Source organism: Dichomitus squalens, assembly GCF_000275845.1.
Source record: "Dichomitus squalens LYAD-421 SS1 unplaced genomic scaffold DICSQscaffold_2, whole genome shotgun sequence".
Lineage (NCBI taxonomy): Eukaryota > Fungi > Basidiomycota > Agaricomycetes > Polyporales > Polyporaceae > Dichomitus > Dichomitus squalens.
In genome coordinates this window covers 1,424,217-1,443,845 of record NW_006766884.1, presented here as the reverse complement: position 1 = coordinate 1,443,845, position 19,629 = coordinate 1,424,217, and the positions used below count along the sequence as shown (strand labels likewise).

Below are 19,629 nucleotides of genomic sequence, written 5' to 3'. Positions count from 1 at the left end.
GAACGCGTCCACATAAGCGATGCGCGTCGGAGGAGCTCGACGCGTCTCTTCTCCCTCAACCACTATGTCTGACCTTCCACAGCTCACTGCCGGCATCTGCACCCGCATCAACGACAACGTCAGAGAGGATGACCAACTCTTCAACATACAACCCACCGTGCAGCTCCTTTCCTTCAAGAAGATTCCTCCCACCAGCGGTCCCACTCAAGACCGCTACCGCGTGATCGTGTCCGATGGGGAGCACTTCCTCCAGTCGATGCTCGCGACGCAGATGAACTACATTGTGGAGGAAGATCAAATTGCGAAGGGGACCATTGCGACGATCGAAAAGTTCTCGGTGAACCTGGTTCAAGGGAAGCGGTGAGTTCCTCGTCCGTGTCCAGCTTTGGCCGCGTCTTTGACGCGTCTTGGCCCTGAGACTTTTGATCATCCTCGCTCTCAAAGTACTGGTCAAGCATGCGGAGAAAATAGGCTCTCCAAAGGCACTGCAGCCTCGCGGTGAAGATGGAGCTCCCGCAAGTGCACCCGTAACCCCTGGCCCGTCCACTTCCACCACGCCTGCCGCAGCCGCTGTTCCCGCGCGTCAGCAAACACAGGCCGGCCGCGGTGGACGGGCTGCTGCTGTCTATCCCATTGAGAGTCTTAGCCCATACCAGACTCACTGGACGATCAAGGCACGTGTCACAAACAAGTCGGACATCCGTACATGGTCGAACCAAAGGGGCGAGGGCAAGCTGTTCAGCGTGACTTTGATGGACGAGAGCGGCGAAATTAGGGCCACAGCGTTCAATGCTGCGGTAGACGAATTGTATGACCGTCTGCAAGACGGCAAGGTCTACCTGATTTCCAAGGCGAAGGTCAACCTTGCAAAGAAGAAGTTCTCCAACGTCAACAATGAGTACGAGCTCACATTTGAGCGCAGTACTGAAGTGGAAGAGGTGTGCATTCATAGGCGTGTCTATCTCTGCTGTGCATAACATACATCTTCTAGTGTCACGATGCCACCGACGTCCCTACCGTCAAGTTCAACTTCATCAACATAAGCAGCTTGCAAGATGTGGCCAAGGACTCCACTTGCGGTAAGTGATTAACGGGACATCACCTCCTTCACGGAATACAAACATCTGTCGAATACAGATGTGATCGGGGTCGTCAAGGATGTGTCAGAATTGTCTTCCATCACTTCGAAAGCGACAAGCAAGGTGGTACGTGCAACTACTCATATTGACACCTGTCATACAATTGTCTAACATTGTTGGGATGGCAGATCCCGAAAAGGGAACTCACCATCGTTGACCGCTCCGGATATTCCGTCAGGATGACGTTGTGGGGCAAGCAAGCGGAGCAGTACGACGAGAACGACCACCCCGTGATCGCATTCAAGGGAGCCAAAGTCGGTGACTTCCAAGGTCGGTCATGCGAAACACCATGCAAGCTGTGTTCCTGATCTTTTACACAGGTCGCTCGCTCTCTATGATGAGCTCAAGCACCATGCATGTCAATCCCGACATTCCCGAGGCGCATGCTTTGCGCGGCTGGTATGACGCCGCCGGTGCTGACCAACAATTCCAGTCGCACACCGTTACGATGGTCTCCGGCGGAGGAATCACTTTTGACCGCGCAGAGATTCGCAACCTCAATGACGTAAAGGTGTCGGAGCTTGGTATGTTCGATAAGCCAGATAACTTCTGTGCACGAGCCACGATCATGCACATCAAGAGCGACAACATTTCATACCCGGCGTGCCCTACGACTGGGTGCGGAAAGAAGGTTCTCCAGATGGGTGAGAGCTGGAGATGTGAGAAGTGCGATAAGTCCTTCCCGAAGCCCGAGCACAGGTACGTTTACAGCCGTAGTCAAAATTGCCTGCGCCGGATCACTTAGAGAAGCCTTCCCGAACTATTGCCTACACAGGTACATGGTCGCGATGGCCGTCTCGGACTACTCCGGTCAAGCGTGGTTTCAGGGTTTCAATGATGTCGGCCAAACCGTTTTCGGGATGACCGCTGATGAACTCGTCGAGATCAAGGTGCGTAGGCTTCTTGAGAATGTCTTAGCCGCTCAGCCTTTATTGGTGTTGTGACCTGCGCTCCTCGACACCTACAGGATCGCGAAGAACTTCAGTATAACACGGTCATAAACGCCTCGATCGGCAAGACGTTCAACTTCACATGCAGAGCGAAACAGGATACGTACAACGTATGTGTAATCTCCTATCTAGTGGCTACCCCCCAAATTGAAATGCTCCTGTTTCTCTTGATCTCAGGACCAGACGCGGGTGCGATACGGGATCTCGCGGATCTTGCCTTTGAATTATCGTGAGGAGGCCAAATATCTCGCGGACCTTCTTCTCACCAGCGACTGGGCGCGGTAAACGGTACGATACCTGTTTTAGATGATCATTGTATCCTGTGTGCTACCCAAGACTGGCATCCGATTCCTTGTACTTGTAGCGTGTAGCTGAATATCAGTTTGGGCACATCCAAGTCCTGTGCAGTTTCAAGCGTCAGCGCCCTACTGGCGTGTCGTACAGCGTCGTAATTCACCAGCATAACGCTGTGAGTACTTCTCTCACTGCTAAACTATATGTACTGGGCGCGCGTCAGTATATAAGCGCAGTTCTTTTGTAGATATTTGATCCGGGTTTAGGTTGTATTCTGCGGCACGATGCTGTGTTGGTTTCCGTACTCGGCGAGCTGGCATGGATGCCTCGTCGTTCACACTGACTGGATGCTTCAAGCTGCACGCACATGGCAGTCTCGTAGGTCGCGAGTCAGCGCTGGTCAGCGGTGGCCGATTGCTGACAATCTCCGAGTAGGTAATCGTGAAGCTAACGTGTTCACAATACCAGAACAAGCGAGTGATTTTGTCCAAGATGAATAAAGCTAAGTAGTTGACAAAGCAGCAACTACCGTACATTAATATCCCATCAATAAAGTGGTCATGTCTCCAGTGATCCTATTGTTCTTTCGGACGCGCACGGATGTAACAGATAAGTGCTAGTGAGGTTGACACCATGCAGACTTTGGAGATTGTATCAATGAGGGAGCGAAAGACCGCGTGTCCGTAATGCATTCTCGATCTGATCATTGCTATTCAAGCTATCTAGTATGCTCGTTGGTTGAGCAAAGGCGACATAGCCTGTGGCTGATTCTGACTGACCATTACGCAGTCGTGTAAAAGGAGCGGCTCCGAGAACGATATCATTCTATCTCAAGACACCTCTGTAATGAGTGTGATACTATATGTCTTAGGACGTGTACAACAAGGCTTCAGCATCCGGGTATCCGCGTTGCAAATCCGCATAGGAGCTGCTCCATCTTGAGTAACGTTACAACACTAGTTCCGGTCATACTTGCAGTGCTGAGGGCTCCCTGTGCCGAAAGTCATGATCGGTGATATCATGTTTGTTTGGCAAGATCCATCGTGTACATTAGTCGGCGTGAGCTGGTTACTGCTTGAAACGACTGTTTCGTCCCGAATCATTATGGTATCGTAACTCTACATGTAACTACAATAACAAGAGCAATAATTTCATACAAGACATGAGAGGGCACCGTCAGTACATATCCATGTGATGTTAGTGAACGGCACTGCAGAAGGGACGGAATATATGTGAGATAGTCATGAATGGGAGAGACATCCAGCGAATATATCGTATAAGCGTATCATGGCGGGTCGAGCGGATAATGCAATACTTTTCTGAAGAGTTGGTACACTGTGCCGAGCGACTGTAACACCTGGTGCAGCGTCGCGTTCGCGCTATCGGGCAGCTGGAACTGAGAAAAATCGATCTTCGGCAGCTCAAGGCGGATCGAGAGGGGGTTGAGGAAGTAATGGAGCGGGACGAGCGCACCCTCGTCTAACGGCGAGGGCACGGGCGTCGGCGTTAGTGTTGGGATCTGCGGAGTTGCGGGGATTGGAGCATCGGATGAGGGCATAGATGGGAGAGACGACGCCTCAGCAACGCGAGTTTGACCGTCGTTCTCCAACTCCTGAGGCGAGCCTGCATGCGGGTAGTACCACCGCGTAGGACTCTCCTTCGATGGGGACGCAACAACGGTCGTGGTCGCCGTGATTGTGATGGTCTCGACGGCGTCGGGGATGTGGGGCATTTCCTTGAAACCGGCGGCGTGATCTTGATCGTGTATACTCCCAGATCGAAGGGCATCGGAGAGCTGTAACTGCGTCTGTCGAAGGTTGATGGCAAGGAGGGCGGTGACGACAGCAAGCAGCACTGTTAAAAGCTGAGTCCAGCTCCACCACGACTGGCTGTGCTGCACTTGAGCGACCTCGGGCGTAGAAGGTAGGAATGTGAGAACAAGTTTCGGATAAAAATATTCCCCCATGGAGTAGTGAGAGAGCTTGCGTCCCTGTTCTGTCAGTTGCTCATGGCTGAGGTTCGTTTCGCATGACGTGACGTTGAAACCTGCAGGCTAACTGTGAGCTGAACTCATGGACGAATCAATGATGTCCTCCGCATACCTTTCTGCGCTGGGACATTGACGTCAAGTTCACCCACGGGCAGGGAAAAACTCGGGAGCATAGCGTTGAGAATGACTGGCTCTGGACTCGTCGGCTGAATCTTGCTTTGCGGCTTCTCGCCGGCAACAGCCTCTCCGCCGTCGACGAGATAGACTATGTCGACCGTCCTGCCGCCAGCATCTCCGACATGAACCTTCACCCACGTAATCCACTCCTTCGCGCTCGCCTCTCCAAACGGCACGGCGTTGCCGTTCCCCTCGGGCTTGACGACCGCCCTCCTCGAGACGCGCACAGGGACGCCCTCAATGCTCGCGCTAGCAATCTCGACGTTAGGTGGATCGCCAGGCGCGCTCCCCTCGGGCCGAGGCAATGCGAGCCCGAACTCGAGCCACTCCAACTCCTCGTCCGTGGGAGCGGGCATATTTACTCGTACCGCATATCTCGGCGGAGACGGTGAGCTGGCGCTAAACAGAGGAGTGATAGTCGTTGTGACATAGGGGATCATCAAAGGCCCATCTCGACGAACAGGTGTGCGCAGCGTCGACGTAAACAAGGATTGCCGTAGCATGGATGGGGACAAGTCGCGATGCGAACGTCCTGAGACCCCGTTAGGGGTGCGGGCACGACTGCGGGACACCCTCGACGGCCTCAAGGCGTCCAAGCTGTCCTCCCTGCCTCGATGAGGCGGAGATATCGACCGACTTATGGGGCGGAGTGCGATACGCGCGCCGTCTATGCCACATTTGATTTGGCCTCCCCGCTGAAGCACAGTCTTGCGGGTCTGTGCGTCTCGGATATCACCCGTGGAATTGTAGACGTCCAGAGTGGAGTCGTTTGCGTCGTTACGGATGGTACAAGAGATGTATTCCCGATCGGCATGGAGCACTCGGAAGCGTGGGACAACGAGCACGTCAGACTCGGCCTCATTGTCGGAAGCGGGCTGAGACGTGTTGGGCGAGGAGGTGTATCGTCTATGTCCAAGGGTGAGCACAGGTTGGCGAGGCTTGACCAGTACTGTGCCCGAGATGTAGAACTTGAAGTCGTGTTTTGAGGGCGGCTGCAGGTCGTTCATGTTCAGATGGATCGTGATAGGGACCTTCGGCGGGCGCGCCTCTACTTCGTCCTCATCGAAGTCGATCGTCTCCAAGTCAGTGTAGCGACCATTCATCGAGCTAGCTCTACTCCTCCGATCGCGCTCCGGACTCGAGAGCGGTGGAAGGGACGCGAGGGAAGAGATGGGAGTTGACGCAGGTGAGCTCTCAAAGGAATAGTCAGGAACATGCTGATTCGGTAAGGGTGCCCGGAGTAGCGAAGAGGTCGAGGACGACGAGTCGTGGCGTACTGGGGGTAGTCCACCGTTTACGGCTCCTCGAGCATCAGGTGAAGATGGAAGCACGTAGATGGACGGGTTTTCCTCTGACTGCTGTCGCGAAGGTGCCAACAGCGGAGGTGGACCCATGGCGTAACCCGTGAATGCGACACCTCCGTTAATGGACCACTTGGCTTCCGAGCTAGGTACCCAAGTGACGTCGCAGTCACCAGCCTCCAATGCAACATCTAGACCCAGTAGGGTCGCGACGCCAGGAAACCACACCCCTTTGCACGTAGCCTCGTACTGCACGCGCACTACGAGGCCTTCTGACGCATCCCGCCCCTTGCCTTTACTTGCCCCAAGTACCGTGCAACTCATGTCTCCCTTCACCTCCCGGATACCGACCCTCTTGCGGCCGTCGCTGGTAGTGGGTAATTGACTCGCCTTTATAGGGCGCGCCCACCGAATCCGTATCCGTTCAGAGCTAGGGAATGAGCCTTGTATCCCCGGTCCGTCAGAGAAGCCGGCCGAAGTAGACGCGTCACTAGATTCGTCGTCCGCAAAGTTGTTGTAAGAATGCGAGCGAGACAACCGCGCCGACGCGCTGCGGGTGACGTGAGGATCAGAGGTGAGATCCCAAGAGCTTGCGTCTTCGTCGGCAGAAGATAGAGATGCAAGAGAAGAGGACGGTTTGGGCGTATTTGGAGGGAATATCTTCAGCCTGATGTGATTTGATAGGCAACGGGGAACGGGGATCGATAGCTAGATGCAAGTCAGGAGCTGGGAGTCGTAACACTTGACATGCAGAGCTCACAAGGTATGGCGCATGGGGCGGTTGCGAGATGTACGGTGCCCAGATGTCGATGGCGGCCATGAACTGCGCGAAAGTTGACGGCCGCCTACTTCTTGGATCACTCTCCCGACGGGGAAACTCCTTGGGTATTATGTAGGACACATGATACGCGCTCACTAGTATCTGCCCAGTGTACTTCTCGTCAAGGCCTGGAGTATCGTTCGAAGACGAAGATGTACTGGCAGCCGAGGAGACATAAGAGTAGGGGGAACGTGCCGGCAGATTGAGTGCGCGAGCCGCCTTGTGTAGGAGCGAGGAGTCTTTTGGGAAGTTATATGGGTTCGAGTTTGCGTCCAGCGGGTGGACGGCGGAGTCTAGAATCTTGAGATTCTCCTCTACAACAATGACAAGTTACAATACATACTCGCACGACAACGCGGGACACTCACCAGGGAATAGTGGTATCGTAGCTCCAGGCGTAACACTGTCTAGCGGTAATGAAATCTGTGCCACAGAGCGCGTTAGTGACTGTAGCTCGCTCGCGCATGCGCAAGTGGTTACGGAGTGGACGCGCACCTTGAGGTACATTTTGATGGACGCGCCATTAGCCCCCCTCTCCGCGCGTCCTTCGATTGCAACGCGCGTAACGACGTTGAGCTTCTGCGGTCCAAGCGCCGTTGCATGCGAGACAGAATACGCGGAGAGCGGCGGGCTGCCCGAGAGGGATTGGGAACTGTAGCGCGTAGAGCTCGGCATGTCTGGTAGTGATACACGTGTCTTGACGTGGTTCCTCGTGTCAGCCTGGCAGAGACGGTCTGGGGTAGTGATACAGGGTAAGAGAGAGGAGGGAGGAGGACGGGGGGAGCGTAGGACACGCTGGTGGCATAGAATCTAAGGCGTACGCGGTGGTGAAGGCGGATACACGCTGCCGCTCGCACAGGCTCGTTCCCAGCCCTTGCTCAACACGCCGTATTAGGCTGCCCAGGCGCCGACTCCAATTGTCTTTCTCTCGACTTTCCCTTGATCCATTTCGTATGCGGCGACATACATTGTTAGCCATAAACAATGCCCAATTATCCATGGACAATAATGCTAATCTATCGCTACACATGAGTATCCAAGGAATCTCTACGTTCATCAATATCTTGACGTAGGAAGATCGCCCCATTCAACCAATGGCCGCGGCCGCTCCGACACAGGTAACGAAGCACGGAATGCTTTGGCATCTTGGATGAACGCCACCCTCTCGTCGAGCGCGACGTCATCCTTGCCTTCATCCCCTGAAGGGTACTCCTTGAGCAGTACTGGTACCTCGGCAGTCAGGCTCTGCGCAACCTCTGGAGGGACGGTCGCAGCCTGAGCCAGGAGCGCATCCCGCCAGTAGCTTCCAAATTTGTCCAGTGCGGCGTCGCCGTCTGATGCGAGGGCGTTCCGCCACGCCTGCTCGTCCACCGTGTATCCCTTTTCCGCGACCTTCCGGGCGAATGCCTCCATGGCAGCAACGCTGATCTTCGCCGGACGCGGCTTTTGGGACTTCAGGTGCACCGAAAGCTTGGCCCGCTCCGTGGAGGATGGGTCGATGGCGGAGCGGAAGAGCGACAGCACTTCCTCCTTCGTCACACCTTCAATGAGCTCGGAATCAAGGTCCCCTGGAGAACCCAACGGTAACATGACGTCCACAAGAACCTAGGAAAAGATCGAAGCTCACGTCTGTAGAAGTCGAGGTATCCCCACTCAATTTGCGGCCAGTACCGGTTCAGCTCCTCTGTGAGGTTCTTCGGAGCCTCCCGCCACTGCTTCTGGAGCGCGACCTTGTGTTCAGAGAACTCTTCGTCGCTCATAGACGCGATCTTCTCCCGCATCTCGCCTAGGAAGGCGTCCACGCGCTGCTCCAGGTACTTCGGCTCGCGCTCGCTCTGCACTATGATGCCAAGGCCGGTCTGTCCGCCACCAGTCATGTGCCAGTGCGAAGCCGAAACGATGTACCCTAGCTGCTCACGGGTGCGCAGGATGTTGAACGCAGGCTCCGAGAGGATATGCGCGACCAGCGCAGCGAGCACTTGACGACGCCTGTCGCCTGCTTTCGCGATCGACATGTAGTACGTTAGGGCGTTGTTCGCTTCGTTTTTGTTAGGCACCGGCGCGGACCAAACATGGTTGGAACCACGCGGAAGGACGAGCGACAGATTCCACAGCTGGTCTGCCGGCAAAGGTTCTGACCTGAGAATGTCCTCAGCCATCTCCGCCAGTTTGCAAGCTTCCTGTGATGACTCCATCAGCAACTCCTGTCAACCAAACCCTTGTGTATTGCTGTCACTCACGTCCTTGTACATGTTGCCGACAACCGCCATTCGGATGTGCAGCTTCGACAGCAACGAAGTAATATATGCCTGAAGCTCCTCCGGGGTGACCGCTGTCCCCGAAATCTCAGTTGATCGACCGTTTGGGGCGAAGAACGTCACATATGAACTCACAAGTGACTTCAGCCAACAGCTCGTCCGGAGTCCATTCACGTTCCGATAATAGGTACCGGATGTAGTAGTTCGACAGACGGAACGGCGAACCAAGCAACGAATTTTCGTATTCCCGTTTGGCCTGCAATCACTCATGAGCCCCCCGAAACATGGTTATGTTGGAGAAATGCTCACCTGGTCCTTCATGACGGCGAGCCGATCGGGCTGAACCTTGAGGTTCCTCGTCCGCTCCAGGACGTCCTTAGCCAGAACATGGAGTTTGTCATTGTAGCCGTTCAGGGTGATGTACAGGCCGAGCGACTGACTGCTCAGACCGTAGGTTAGGCCCGCAAGGTCGGCGTCGTACGCAAATTCGGTCAGAGAGTCAGTTACAAGATCCGAGAACAATCTGGAGGTAGGACAATGAGAATACCATACACGGGAGCGAGATATAGATTGCAGACCTGGTCATGACCGTTGCGCGTGCAGATGCGCAGGCTACCGGGGTCCTGAGGTCCATGACGACCTGAGCTTTGGGCACCCAGAACTGATCGTCCTTCTTGAACCACAAAGACGAGAGAGGTGTCTCGCGGATGAGGAATGGGCGCTTCGCAGGCTGCATCCAGACACGTCAATCAGCAATCACCAGTCTTCACGGGAAGGGAAGCAGGCACCTTCTCCACCTCGCGCTTCTCAACGTTCAGGTTGGTTGGGATGAACTCGTTGGGACCAGGGAGGTACAGCTCCTCGATGTCGTTCGGCTGGTTCGCCTTCTGGACAAACTCCTCGCTGAACCTCTCGACGCGGTACGGTGTGCCGTACCACGGCTCCTTCTCCCACGTAAGATCCTTCCCTCTCACGCGCTCGTGCTCCTCCGCCTTTGCCATGAGCACGGTCCGCGAGCGCTCGATCGTGAGCGAGTCGAGGATCTCGCGCACCTCGCTCTCCCCACCATTCACGGGATCGTTCACGTCCCACTCCTCGACGAGCTGTGGGGCGCTCAAAATGAGCTCACGCGGGACGGGCCAGGCCATGTGCTCGGACACCCAGACGGCGTAGTCGTCGGGACGGCGCTTCTCTGCGAAGCGGAAGCGGGTCGCGCTAATGAGGCTGCGCTCGCGCTGCTGCCAGGGTGGGAACTCCGATGCTTTTAGCAAGGCAATGTACTTGAAGACGGATTGCACGAGGCTCTCGTAGTTCTCTACGAATCATGTCAGTCGCTCGCCTCATTGGCCCTTGAGTAACCCGCTCACCAAAGCCTTCGGGCGTCATGTAGAGCGTGACCTTGAACATGGCGAAGCCGCGGGCGAGATTCTGTGGGCCAGCGCTGAGGCCGGTTATCCAGCCCTTCTGCTTCAAGTGCGAGTGGAGGGAGCCAGGTCCCTCGTGGCCGAGGAAGTGGGCCAGGAAGCCAGCAGGCTTGTACTTCCAGTACGGCGGTAGGTGCGGTAGAGGGAAGCTGATCTCCAAGGCGTGGAATGACATGACCGTTTGTACCGAAGCAAGTGTCTATCGGGGGCGTGGCTCAGTCATCGAACAACAGAATGAACGACCGTGGAACTCACGCCCATCTCGTTCGGTCCGAAAGGGTGGTCGGGTATCATAGGTAGCGGCTCTTGACCACGGTTGGGTATCGGTGAAAAATAGTCGGCAGCCATCTCCGAGAGCTCGTCCAGTGACTCTGCCGCAGTGTATAAGCGAACAGCGCCCCTTCGACGTTGGGAGCGTGCTCACCTTTGCCGATGATGCAAAGACGCATCCTGCTCGCGCAGTACTCCTTGCTCCACCACTCGACCAACCTGCGACGAGTCTCCCGACCGACGACGCCCCCATCGCCCTCAGACTCGCTGATAGCAGAGCTGACCGACGGCGCGGGGGAAGCCGCCCTCGACAAAGTCGAGTTAGCGGCCAGCGAGCCGTCCACGCTCTTGATAGCGCCATTGCCGTTCAGCAGCCCCTTCGCCTTCAGGTCCTTGCCGACCTGCGAGAGGCTCTCCTTGTTCCCAGAGCCGAATTTGCGCCAGGGGTGCCCGTCCTTGCTGAGATGCTTGTTGACCTGGAAGATGCGCCACACATCGCTCTGATGGTTCTTCTTGTGCTCGGAGTCGACGGCGTTTAGCTCGCGGACGGTGCATGAGGGCGCGAAGAGCGGTGAGTGGAAGAAGCCGGCGAAGCGGGCGAGCGCGCCTGGGAGTGCTGTGGGGGAGACGTTGAAGTGGTAGTTCGTATTCGAGGTGCCAGTGTACGCGTTGGAGCTGCCGCCGTTCTTGGAGAGGTACTGGATGTGATCGCGGGGTTGAGCATGGGTCGCGTGAGTTGCCGGCAGTCACACGTACCTCTGAATACTCGTTCTCCTTCGGATATTGCTCCGTACCCTGGGGCGAGCGTGAGTCAAGTCGTCATATATGGCGAAACGGTCGTACCATAAACAGCAGATGTTCACAGAAGTGCGCGAGGCCGGGCATGTCGTCCTGCAAAGCAAACTGTTAGCATCTCCCCTCTGCGCGTCCGCCCGACAAGTCTTAGCAGCGCGGCCACTATAACACCAAAGGACGTTTCTGCACCACCGAAGATAGTCGCTCACCGGGTCGTACAAGTGTCCGACAGCCACATCCAAACTAGCGGCGGACTTGTCCGCCTTCGCGTGATGCACAAGCATGGCCTGCAACCCGTTGTCCAGCCTAATCAGCCTGTACTCCCGATCGTCCTGCGGAGACTTGTTGATGGGCTTCGTGTAGACATCGTAGGGTATTTTCCCGGACGTAACGCGCGTCCAAGCACCAGCAGAATCTGAGGGGAAAGCGACCATTGCGAAGCCTGACCGGAGGGATAGGCTGTTCCGAGAGCACGATAGCAAGACTGGGGAAACCGACGCAGGAACGCGAAGATAAGCTGCGAGACGAGGTCGAGCTGAATGTGCGAGGAGTCGCAACATGCGCGTCGGATGCAGGTGGGAGAATCAGGCTACGACGCTGGCAATTGTCCTTTCTGTCATCCGCTTACGGCATACAACTGCAGAGCATCAAGATTCGAGGGGCCGCCTGGAGAGACAATCTGGCTCCGATGAGAACGAGAATGAGGCGTCGGAGCAAAGTAGGGGTTAGCGGGAAGCTGGTTCGGAAGAAATATCACTTTGCTGGGCTCGGAGAAGGGTGCAGGCATAAGGTCGCGAGCGCCCGACGTACACTCCAGTACGTAGTACTTCGTCGCTTTACCGGGACTGCGACGGTACACGTCTGCCACGAGTGGGAATGCATGAGGTGTCGGTCATATGCAGACACAACACGCTACGTGACATACCGGCTTTTGTCAAGCAACACCTTGAGTAGCAGTCAAGTAACCATATATGGGCGATCAAGGGATTGAATCTATCGATTCACAGCGTATAGCAAGGGAAAGCGATGCGATAATGCACAACACAGCTCGTAATCAGGTACATAACAGTAGAGACCGGGTGAAATGAACGAGAGAATCCATGAGAACGAGGAATCGTGGTGGAAGCTCCTGACGAGCCCGGAGGCGATCACGCGAGGAAAAGAGAAGGGGCGATGGGTTGATACCGGCCAGCTTACTTCCGCTTCGCCTGGGCCTTCCCGGCGGGTGCTGCAGCTCTACTGGCCATCACCTGATCGAAGTTCTTGGGCCTGCGGAAGAGGAGGACGTGGGGCTCCGGTGCTGTTTAGGGCAAGAGGCGGGTTTGCCCAGAAACCCAGGGAGAACCGAAAGCTGGGCTCACCGTGGACCTCATAATGCTCCCATCCCAGACTCTGCGTGATACCAATGCCCCGCCACTCCTCCTCGGACAGTAGCCGCAGGGTGCCACTGTTATCGGGGCTGAAGAAATTCTTGGGAATCATCTTGAAGAGCGGTTTAGGGAGGATGACGTGACGATATTCGTACTCGTCGTCCGAGTAGCGTTCGGAATAGTGGATTCTGTGGGACAGAGTCAGTCTCTTCTTGACTGGGCGTATGAATCACGAGACAAGCGTACTTCTCAATATACTCCTCGAGCTTGCGAACAGCTTCTGCAGCCTTGGGGTCCTTGGTAGCCATGGGAGTGTGTATGCAGTTGTTTGGCGCGGAGAGAAGAGCGATGGCGTGGATTGGAGAGCGGAAGCCGAGTCGGAAAGGAGTGACAAGTGACGGTCCAAGGCCAAAGAGGAAGACAATGCGATCGGCCACCGCGCGGTCCCGACCTCTCGACGCGACGGGTCACGCGTGACCCCGCCACCACGTGAGCGGGTCCGTCTCGTCTACACCGCGTCCCTTCTCAGCCTGGCCCTCCTTTCTTCCTGACCACCATTCGCTCGCATGGACGACTACTACCACTATCCGCTCCACGATCCTGTGCAAGAACAGCACCATGACCCTACCTCTGACAACCCGTTCTCATACAGTGTGCATTCTGGCGAATTTGAATATGACGACGGCCAGTATATTGACGAGGTAGACGAGCTGCTGGACGAGATTGGTGAGTATATGCGTGACGACAGCCAATTGTGAGGCCAATTTTTTTTGCCTCTAGCGAACTCGTCGCCTTCTCCGCCGGACCGCACCCAGCGTCCTGGACCCTGGGGATTGTCGCCTTCTGCCTCACGATATCCTCAGAACTGGCAGGCCCCAAGCCATACTTATGGCGCACCGCACCGCCAGTCAGCACGTGTTGTGAACAACAGAGGTCGACAGAGTGGCTTTGAAGAGAACTCGTACCCTGCAACTCAGCCTGTCGCACGTCACTATGCCGACACTTTGGGGACGTCGTTCCCGGTGTCCTTGTCAGAGCATGAATACTTGCCGCTTTCTGACTCACATAGACCTTACAGAGAGGGATTTACCGTAATGGGAGACCGTTCGGCGCCTCTCGAACATACTTCCGCTGCTCCAAACACCGCATATAGCGACCATCCGGGTCCTCAGCCTCGTCGAGGCATACGTCTGCGTCCTGTATCCGACCTTCGTGAGTGCACATCGAGATTGCCAGCGGGGATGCGCACGCAACTCATTGCTCATCATGCAGCTGACATATATCGGGGCCTCTTCAAGTTTGGTGTTTTCAACCCCGTTCAGTCTCAATGTTTTGATACGGTATGTCTCGCTGCCCGAGAACACATCTCGATATAACGAACGTGAGCAGGTGATGGGATCAGACGAGAACATGGTAGGATTTCGACCTTGTAGTACCAGCTCTGCACTCAACTCAATACAATTCTAGGTTATCAGTGGTCCGTCCTGACACAACGTCGCTTCTCCCTCGACTGACTTACTTATGCAGCGCCGACTGGCAGCGGCAAGACCGTGCTATTCGAACTTGCTATCATCAAGACGTTAAAAGAAACGTCAGGCACAAGCCTCAAGTCGCGTTGTGTATACATCGCTCCTACGAAGGTGAGCTCCGCCGCAGACTTGAGAGCATGTATGCGCTAATAGGACATGCAGTCGCTATGTACGGAGAAAGCGACTGACTGGGAGGCGAAATTTGGGCCGTTCGGAGCCAAATGTGCGTCTCACCCCTGACACTTGAGACCGTCTGTTCATCTGCACACAGGCTCGGAGCTTACTGGGGATACTGTCAACACTGGACGGGGCGCGTGGGGGGATGCGAAGGATGCTACAATAATGCAAGTGGCGTTCATTTTTCAGAATCGGGTCTCCGCTGAGCAGCCGTTGTAGTGTGACAACGGTGGGTTCTGTATCAACAGCACAGAGAAATCTCCACCGACACTTGACAGGGGGAGAAATGGGATAGCTTAACTCGCAACTGGTGCGTCCTCAGGAAGCTATGGCCCACAGTGGTGGCTTCTAGCAACGGTCCGACTTGCGATGTTTCAGGCAAGATCACCAACACATCTTGTCTCAAGTCAAACTGTTCCTCATAGACGAAGTAGGCCGTCCCTCGGTGGAGATCCAGTACCTCCTCACCCATTGATGGTCACAGGTCCATCTGCTCAATGAGACTAGAGGCAGCACATTGGAGGTTGTCGTCTCTCGGATGAAACTGCGCGGGACGTCTGTCCGCTTCATCGTGGTATCTGCGACGGTACCCAACATCGGAGATGTTGCCGACTGGATTGGAAACAACTCGGATACAGGGCCTGCTACGATCAAAGAGGTGAGAGTAAGTCTACTTGCGTTGTGAGGATGGACACTATATTCCCCACTCAGTTTGGAGAGGACTTCAGGCCATGTCGGCTGTCCAAGTTCGTCTACGGCTTCCCGCGCCGCAGAGACACCAACGACTTCGTCTTCGCAAAAGCTCTCGACTATAGACTCTACGGTGTATTACAGCAACACTGCAACGATAAGCCTGTGCTTGTCTTCTGCCCGACGCGTAAAGGTGATCTTGGCGCGCAGGCAGGAGTGATGTGCAATCTAACACCGCTTGCTAGGGGTGATGTATGCTGCGGAGCACATCTTGAAAGAGTATGAAGAGGCCTTGGGCAAGAAGGAGGTTGTCCCATGGACGAAGCCTCCCAGGTACATCAAGACGTTCGCGATCCCTGCACCTACACACTTATTTCTTTCAGCAGAATCGCACACACGTTCGGCAACAAGCAGGTGGACAGTACGGACCTGCTTGAATCCGATCCCTTCTCATGGGCTAACGATTTTTTGTGCAGAACTCGCTTCCTTTGGCATCGGCGTTCACCATGCTGGCTTGGAGAAGAGCGACCGCAACGCTACGGAACAGCTATACCTCAAGAGGGACCTGAAAGTCTTGTTCGCCACCTCTGTAGGTCCTTACTTGGGCTGTCGTTGATGCTTGTTTTGATGCATCTGCTTCAGACCCTCGCCGTCGGGGTGAATTTGCGTTCGTACCAGTTTCAACCGACCCACGCTAGCATCCACTAATGTCTCGCAGCGGCACATACCGTCGTTATCAAGGGCGTCAAGTTGTTCCAGAATGGCACATCGCAAGAATACTCCGACTTGGACGTCATGCAGATGATCGGGCGCGCTGTGAGCCCCTTGTCTACAGGTGTGGACCTGCTGTCTCAAACGCCGCGTTGCACAGGGTCGCCCGCAATTTGACAAGGAAGGCGTAGCCATTATCATGTGCGAACAAGAACTAGAAGCGAAGTACAAAGCGCTCGCCCAAGGTCAGACGGTGCTCGAAAGCAGCCTACATATGGGGCTCTCGGAACACCTCAACTCCGAGGTTGCGCTAGGCACTATCACGAGCATGGACACAGCGAAGGAATGGCTACGCAGCTCCTTCCTTTATCGACGTCTCCAGAAGAACCCTGCGCATTACGACATCAAGAAAGAAGGCGACAAGAGCTGGCAGGCGAGAATGGACGACTTGGTCACAGCTAGCATTACTGCCCTCGACCAAAGCGAGATGGTGGTTCGCGACGGAGACGATGACGCTCTATCTTCCACAGACTACGGAGACATCATGAGCAAGGTACATGTCTTTCATTCAAGCGACAGGCATCTTCTGAACAACTATCCTCAGTTCTACATACGACAAGGGACCGTCAGTGATGGCCTATGGATGTGTGGGCTTCTCTTGACTGATGAAGCCGCGCGGCTTTAGATGGTGCAAATTATGAAATTATCCGAGAAGGCCACCGTCAGAGAGATTGTGAGTGAAGAACCGGCGGTCTTGGTTGTAATCGCTGAGACGATTTAACTGAATGGACTACACGTAGCTCGAAACCATATCCTGTTCTACCGAGTACGCTCTCTTCCTCGGACGTCGACTCCCTCTGATCCCTGTGTAGGTTTTCTGACATCAAGTTCCGATCTGGCGAGAAACAGGTGAGCGAATACAGCCTAGGCAAGCCGTCGTTCTGACATTTGTGCAGGTCTACAACAAACTCAGAGCACACATCGATATTCGCTATCCCCTCAAGAAGATCGATAAGCCCTCTGACAAAGTCTTCATCCTGATTCAAGCCATACTGGGAGCAGTCAATCTCTCGGAACATGAATATAAGACCGCAGAGAGTCAACCCTACACGGAGTCCATCCCGATCTTGCGCCATATCTCGCGGATCGCACGAGGTGTGTCCTGTATCCCATGTTCTGCCCAAACAGGCATGTGATACGCTACCTGCTAGCTGTCGTTGAGGTTGCAAACGTCCGCATGGCTGGTGCGTTGCTTAAAAATGCACTGGAAGTGTGAGTTCTGTCCAGCCGCTCTGTTCCAAGCCGTCTCAGCAAATTGTAGGATGAGGTGCTTGACGGCAAAAGCATGGGAGGACCGGAGTGTCATCTTCCGCCAGCTCGATGACATCGGGCTGAAGTCGTGAGTCCTTCAGCTCATACGCTGTGAACCGCCTTTGACTGACACTTCGCTTATCAAGACTCAAGGTGAGATATCACGGCCTGATGATGGTGTTATATGCCCATAGTATGATAGGTATTGGCAGAGAACAACATCACGACCTTTGCGGCACTACGGAAGAAGGACCCTGGCTACATTGAAATGGTACGTCTGTCTTTGACCTCAGAGCACCTAGCTCGATGAGTCGATACTGAATTAGGCGTAGCTGCTCAATCGCAAACCTCCCTTCGGACACGAGGTTCTTGCCGCTGTCAATCGGCTCCCCCAATACCAGGTCGATCTGTCTGAGGTTGGGCTTTCCGTTGGCAAGGACGGAATCAGCGTCACATTGTCCGTCGAATGTGGGCTGGCGCAAGACGTCAAGGCGGCAAGCTGGAAGAAAAACAAAAAGCAGAAGCGCCGAGACATGACATTGGTCCTGATTCTGACCTCTGACCACGGCTTCGTCGATTTCCGTCGCATTTCGTGCGTTCCAGTTTTATGTGCCCCTGAGACGCTACGTCTACTACTTATTCTTGCTCCCATCTCCACCGTTCAGTACCTCTGCTCTGAAGGATGTCAAGGTCTTTGAGATTGCAACGAAGCTGACCAAGCCTAGCCAATCGATTGTCGCCTACGTGACTTCGGTAGGCCATAGCTTGTAGGATCCGAGGTAGTTTCTGACAACGCGATAGGATACATATGCCGGTATCACGGTGTCAGCCTCGTACAAGCCCAAGCTCGAATCATCTGCATTCCCGGTTCCCAATACTCGACCCCAGGACTCCATGGTAACACTTCTGTTATCACCGTCGCGTTTAGACCGAACCTATACTCCTCTACAGACACGCGACCTCGAGGGCCTGGAAGATGTCGCCAATTTCTGGGACATGGAGGGCGATGGATTCGATGAGGCTCAAGATACTCGGCCCACCGATAACACGTATAAGGAGTGTACAGGATCAATAGGTACGTTTCGAAGTATCAGCATCGACACTTAGATGCAAGCTCTCCTCTACCTACAGTTGCAGGACGATCGAAAGAACAGCTGATCGCCGATACACACTACGAGCCAGCGGTAGCGTCGTCTGCTCCCTCGAAACAACTCGCGAACGGCAACTTCGAGTTCGTCCTTTCATTGTTCTTCTCCAGGGGATATATCGACCAGTTGTCCAGATGCAACCACACTTGCAAAGACAAGACGAAATGCAGGCATCTGTGGTACGTCTGTGTCGTGGTTCGCATCCCCTCCAACTACCAAACAGGTACAGTTGTCGGGATGGACTATCGAAGCCTCCGCCCATGACAAGGAAACGTTTGGAGGCAATCGTAGCCTGCGACACATCTCTCCCTAAGCTTACAGTGCCCTTGAAGGCTGACACCCGGTCAACCAACCGTCAAGACGATACGAGCAAGCCCAAACCGAAACCGAAGGTCAGATCGGATCGACCGCTCAAGGACTTGGAGGCATTGCATGAGCGTATGGGAGTCAAGGAGAATCTGCAGCTGGGTGGCCATACTCGCATCAAACTGGATGCCGACTTGACATCAGGTCCTCCACGGAAACGCAAGCCCGTACCGAACTTTGACCTGAGCTTCACTCAGATTAGGGACGAAAAACCTCGCAAAGCCCCTCGGGTAGATGATGATGACTTGGACGTCTCTGATGACGATTTACCTGATGCTCTGGACCTTATCGACGTTGCTGGGGACTTAGAGTCTGGGCGACAAGGTGCTACCTCGGAATCTACTGACTATGCTGACCCGGAATTCGATGCTCTCATTGCGGATTTGCCTTCACTCGACTCCAATCCTCGGGAAGAGTCGCATCATGAGCATGAGCAAAGACCAGCCTTGAGTACTGGAGATCATTCCCTGGACACCGTGTCGATGCGTCGTCCGAACAAGAGAAGGCGGTCAGTGTCAAGCTCAGACAATTCTCCTCCGCGGAAGAAGCACGGCAAGGCACCTGCTGATTCCCCCATCGAAGTATGGGTCTTTTTGTCTTTCTCAGGCTCGCGGAGCATTTACCGGAGTATCACAGATACTTTCCTCGCCTATGAAAGCACCCGTATTCCACCCATCCGTGTCCAATGAGGACATCAATAGAGGAGCTGCTTCTCGTATGGTTTGCCCTATTGCTCAGTCGTCGCCAGCCACCTCGCCTGCACTAGTGCCGACGGATGAAGACGATGGCTTTGTCCTCGACCATAGTCTCTTCGATATTTATCCCTCTACTTCTACTTTAACGGACACCGAAACGAGGGACGTCCAGGCATCTCATTCTCAATCCGGCAGCACAGTCCCCGTTGGATCT

The 19,629-nt window shown here is 54.8% G+C and overlaps 5 protein-coding genes across 5 annotated transcripts; 2 read left to right on the top strand and 3 right to left on the bottom strand.

Moving 5' to 3' along the window:
* Positions 1-64: 64 nt before the first annotated feature.
* DICSQDRAFT_50197 (replication factor-a protein) lies at positions 65-2,374 on the top strand (the record flags this gene model as incomplete). The annotated part of the gene is made up of 9 exons (XM_007361326.1): positions 65-360; positions 419-938; positions 992-1,079; positions 1,138-1,202; positions 1,268-1,409; positions 1,460-1,838; positions 1,915-2,029; positions 2,107-2,199; positions 2,267-2,374. 9 exons carry the CDS (start codon positions 65-67, stop codon positions 2,372-2,374), a joined length of 1,806 nt encoding a protein of 601 aa, XP_007361388.1.
* Positions 2,375-3,668: 1,294 nt separating this feature from the next.
* Positions 3,669-7,346, bottom strand: DICSQDRAFT_97956 (uncharacterized protein; the record flags this gene model as incomplete). The annotated part of the gene is made up of 5 exons (XM_007361325.1): positions 3,669-4,429; positions 4,486-6,559; positions 6,612-6,985; positions 7,040-7,094; positions 7,167-7,346. The coding sequence occupies 5 exons, from the start codon at positions 7,344-7,346 to the stop codon at positions 3,669-3,671; spliced, it is 3,444 nt and encodes a 1,147-aa protein (XP_007361387.1).
* A 281-nt stretch (positions 7,347-7,627) lies between these two features.
* Positions 7,628-12,136, bottom strand: DICSQDRAFT_132271 (uncharacterized protein). The gene is made up of 13 exons (XM_007361324.1): positions 11,628-12,136; positions 11,467-11,514; positions 11,380-11,418; positions 10,778-11,321; positions 10,609-10,724; positions 10,297-10,552; positions 9,718-10,244; positions 9,508-9,659; positions 9,239-9,452; positions 9,065-9,185; positions 8,912-9,003; positions 8,299-8,851; positions 7,628-8,239 (listed from the first exon to the last, which is right to left on the bottom strand). The coding sequence occupies exons 1-13, from the start codon at positions 11,850-11,852 to the stop codon at positions 7,728-7,730; spliced, it is 3,399 nt and encodes a 1,132-aa protein (XP_007361386.1). The 5' UTR covers positions 11,853-12,136; the 3' UTR covers positions 7,628-7,727.
* Positions 12,137-12,392: 256 nt separating this feature from the next.
* On the bottom strand, positions 12,393-13,190 carry DICSQDRAFT_97950 (CKS-domain-containing protein). The gene is made up of 3 exons (XM_007361323.1): positions 13,035-13,190; positions 12,780-12,976; positions 12,393-12,718 (listed from the first exon to the last, which is right to left on the bottom strand). The coding sequence occupies exons 1-3, from the start codon at positions 13,094-13,096 to the stop codon at positions 12,612-12,614; spliced, it is 366 nt and encodes a 121-aa protein (XP_007361385.1). The 5' UTR covers positions 13,097-13,190; the 3' UTR covers positions 12,393-12,611.
* A 940-nt stretch (positions 13,191-14,130) lies between these two features.
* Positions 14,131-19,409, top strand: DICSQDRAFT_124164 (P-loop containing nucleoside triphosphate hydrolase protein; the record flags this gene model as incomplete). Its single annotated transcript, XM_007361322.1, is given in 29 exon segments — positions 14,131-14,169; positions 14,256-14,265; positions 14,316-14,428; positions 14,471-14,540; positions 14,589-14,665; positions 14,773-14,804; positions 14,873-14,924; positions 14,979-15,158; positions 15,206-15,377; positions 15,430-15,517; positions 15,571-15,605; positions 15,661-15,773; positions 15,827-15,851; positions 15,903-16,000; positions 16,020-16,448; positions 16,581-16,628; positions 16,696-16,721; positions 16,768-16,804; positions 16,852-17,050; positions 17,107-17,167; positions 17,217-17,294; positions 17,353-17,359; positions 17,409-17,477; positions 17,539-17,798; positions 17,872-17,959; positions 18,008-18,103; positions 18,158-18,281; positions 18,344-18,533; positions 18,578-19,409. 29 exon segments carry the CDS (start codon positions 14,131-14,133, stop codon positions 19,407-19,409), a joined length of 3,648 nt encoding a protein of 1,215 aa, XP_007361384.1.
* Between the last annotated feature and the right edge of the window lie 220 nt (positions 19,410-19,629).